General features: G+C 40.6%; 1 protein-coding gene across 2 annotated transcripts in view; it reads left to right on the top strand.

The window, feature by feature from the left end:
* The window catches only part of atp1b2b (ATPase Na+/K+ transporting subunit beta 2b), a 9,285-nt gene extending 5,723 nt beyond the window's left edge, over positions 1-3,562 (top strand). Inside the window, exons 6-9 of one of the 2 annotated variants that reach the window (XM_014006702.1) lie at positions 374-433; positions 2,018-2,044; positions 2,243-2,338; positions 2,444-3,562. In XM_014006702.1, coding sequence (XP_013862156.1) covers positions 374-433; positions 2,018-2,044; positions 2,243-2,338; positions 2,444-2,611 — 351 coding nt within the window. In that variant the 3' untranslated portion in view covers positions 2,612-3,562. The remainder of the gene's footprint in view (positions 1-373; positions 434-2,017; positions 2,045-2,242; positions 2,339-2,443) is intronic. The other variant, XM_014006703.1, reaches the window with a different exon arrangement.
* The last annotated feature ends 6 nt before the right edge of the window (positions 3,563-3,568 follow it).

The following is a 3,568-nucleotide window of genomic DNA, read 5'->3' as shown; positions in this document are numbered from 1 at the left end:
GGATATGTGTGTGAGTGTGTGTGTGTGTGGGGGGGGGGGGTGCTCTGCCATGAGGAAGTTTGGCTTAAAGACATAACCCAGAGGTGTTTCTGGTCCCCACCTGTCGTTTTGCTCCTCAGCATGGCTTCCTAAAAACACTGCAGGATTTCTCAAACATGCATGAAGGAGTCAAAGCAAGGCTTTAGGCATGTTTTTTATGAGAGTATAACATTAKAACATGATATAAAACTAAAAAAAAGTAGATTTTACATGATATTGCCCCTTTAAGTGTACAGCTGCAGATTATCGCGTTCATCTGGTAAACACAGTGGCGGTGTAAAAGATTTTTGTTTTGCTTTTTTTTTTTAAGTGAACGTTTTTTCTTCTTCACCAGGTGATTGGGTTAACGCCAGGAAAACCTGGACAGGCTCCATTTATCACCTGCGGAGCGAAGGTAATCTCTTTGTGTCCTTCACAAAGAACACTCACTTTGACAGCTTGGCCTGCTACCAGTCAGCTAGCTATTGTACCTCCATCAACTACAATGTTCCACCTATTGTTCTCCTCCATTTCCCCTTAAAGAGATAGTTCTGTTAGTTTTGGGGTACGCTTTCGTGGAAAAGTTGTGAACAGTTATCATCTTACCTGTTGCAGATGCGTCTTTGAGCAACTTTAGTTTGGAGAAACAGTTTAATCTTGCCCAGACTCAGGAGCTAGTCCCATCAGGCCCAAAACAAAATTGAGGCTGCTTTTGTTCTGGGTCCTGCGTTGTGTACCTGCTGTGTAAACATCAAACATTTACAAAGCTGCCGGTGTCGAATTACATGTTTATCCTGATGAAAATATAAAATTCCCAACGGAAGTGCCCAGGCTGCATCAGAAGGCAGGTATAGCTGCTGCCAGTGGTGGGCCAATCAGCTAACAGCTAAAAGCAGAGCTAACCTCTTCAGCTTTACTTCCTCTAAATTCAGTTCCAGTAATGTCAAGTCCACTAACACTAAATGAAGATCTTTCTCCACCAATCAAAGCACACTAAGATCATGATATCCTGATTTGGAGGTTTATGTCCTCCAACTCACCAGGTTTGAAATAATGGAWGATTAACAGACTTCTGCAGAACTTGAAGAGGTGATTCAATCTCTGAATCAGGTGTGTTGGAGCAGGAAAAGCATCAAAATATGCAGTATAGTGGCCCCTCTAAAATACAGTATATATCCATGTCTGCACATAGCAGACAGGTGTGGGCCAGGTCTGGCAATGATGGCACAGTTTTTAAGATGCCATGCCACAACCGGGCCAGTTGTGGTTTGGTTTATATGGTGCTGGCCCATGCACGGACCACCTCTGGCAAACCACATCTTGGCCACCAAAGGGCTGTCATTCTTTGCGGTATGTGGACCGAATGTTTTTATTTTATTTTTTTTATTTCAAACTTTATTCTTTTCTTTAAAAAAAAAAACAAAAGTAACTCTATGTATAATAAAAAAGAAAATACAAATAAAATGAAATGAATGGTGGCAAAGAGACGAAAAAATCTTATTACATCTGCCCCTTTTTCCTCAAGTAAAACTTCAAACAATAATGATCTTCAGTTAACAAAACAAAACAAAAACATCAAATCTTTCTAGAACAACACGTTATATGGATACAGATTATATTGTTTCATTTTTTTATCAATCTAGCCTTTATAATTCTTTTAAACATGTACAGTGATTAGTGTCAGTGTATTGTGTGGGCCAGAACTGAGCCAGACACATTCTGCTATGTGAGTAGGAGATGTACATTTTTTTAGAAGTTTGAACAGTTTTAAGATGTCGTCAGTCCACTTTGTTCATGGCTTCACTCAGACTCTAAACTCAGGTTGTTCAAAGAGTTATCTACAACAGGTAAGATATTTACTGTTCAAAACCTTTTTCCACAGAAAAGGTAAGGTTTTTCATTCCTTTTGTGTTTGTGTTTCAACCATTTGCGATCCATTCTACTCTACACACAAACTGTGTCTTTTCTCCATCATTTCCTATCATTTTTTTTACCTCAGAAATACAAAGTTGGCAAAGATCAATGGGTAAGAGCAGGACGGCTCTTGTATTTCTTAGAGTTTAGTGGACATTTAAGGTTAGAAGTGGTTCAGAATGTTGTTATGTTGTACATACGTGTAGTTTCAGGAAGTWTTTTTGTATTAACCATAAGTAGACTGTGGGTTAGCAAATATAGCTCAGATAAAAGAAGAGCGTTATCACTGAAGAAGCTGTTTTCTCCTCAGAAAGACGACTCGGATAAAATTGGAGAGATGGTTTACTTCCCTCCAAACGGCACATTTAATCTGATGTACTACCCTTACTATGGCAAGAAAGCTCAGGTGAGACTTCAAAAAAAGTGCCGACATCGGCACTAATGAGAAATGGTCCATTACTGATTGTTGTTTTGGATTCTTTGATTTAAAGTTGGTCCTTTGTTCCTGCAGGTGAACTACTCTCAGCCTTTGGTCGCTGTCAAGTTCCTAAACATCACCGTAAACGAAGACGTCAACATCGAGTGCAAGGTCCACGCCACCGGCTTTCCAGCCGGAAATGAAAGAGACAAGTTTGCCGGGAGGGTGTCGTTCAAGCTGAGGATCAACAGCGACATCTAGGTTGCCCCCCCCCCCCACGCCCCCACTACCGTCCCCTACACCACGAAAAGCAACTCTCTTCATTCCCTGCAGCACTGCACACACAGAAAACAAATCACAGCATTCCCACCTTTTATGACTAGTTTACACCCCCTTTAAAATATATTTTCTTTGGTTTTTCTAAATGGGTATAAAATTGTGGGACAAGATGTGATAAAAGAGGGGTAAAGCTGTCATTGTTTCTGTCTGTGGGCAATCGGACGAATTCTTTTCTGTAATTTTGAGGTGACGTCTTATTTATACTGCATGATAAATTAACGGGGTGTTAAGGGTGTGTTTTCAAAAGTTAAACGGATCAGCAACATTACCGGAGTAAACGCCGCTCACCTCCTGCTGCCTCCTCACAGATTAACCCTCTCTATATGAAAATACGTACAAAGATAAAACACAAAATATCCACAGTATTTATTATAACCTCATGTAAGTCTATTTTGTTGCACTTAAAGGAAAAAAAATCCAACAAACTAGCTTATTTCTTGGTGGATGGATGCAGAGTTGAAGCCATTTGCATGTGTGTGCCGTCTTTAGCGTGATCAAATTGAGATAAGATAATGTACTGACCACCAGGAGGGGCCGAACCTTAAATATAACGCCCCCACGCACGAAAAATGTGTGAGAAAACAGGGTACAGGAAGAGCAACGTGTCGGGAGATTAAAACAGGAGAGTGTGTGACCTGGTTTATGTTACCTTTTTATGACAGTTTCTGGTATAAACACCTAACCTTGTCAGAACCAGTTGTGCTTTTGGGGACCAAAGACTGGTTCTAATATGTTAGAACTCTGTTTTTGGGTTAAGGGTTAGGCTCCAGAAATGAATGGAAGTCAATGAACGGTCCTAATAAGGAGAGAAATACAAGGTTGTGTTCGCGTGTGTGTGTGTGTGTGTGTGTGTGTGTGTGTGTGTGTGTGTGTGTGTGT

The sequence above is a fragment of the Austrofundulus limnaeus genome, unplaced genomic scaffold, assembly GCF_001266775.1.
Source record: "Austrofundulus limnaeus strain Quisiro unplaced genomic scaffold, Austrofundulus_limnaeus-1.0 Scaffold37, whole genome shotgun sequence".
Classification (NCBI taxonomy): Eukaryota; Metazoa; Chordata; class Actinopteri; order Cyprinodontiformes; family Rivulidae; genus Austrofundulus; species Austrofundulus limnaeus.
The sequence above is the reverse complement of the archived record's forward strand: the minus strand, read 5'-3'. Positions and strand labels throughout refer to the sequence as shown.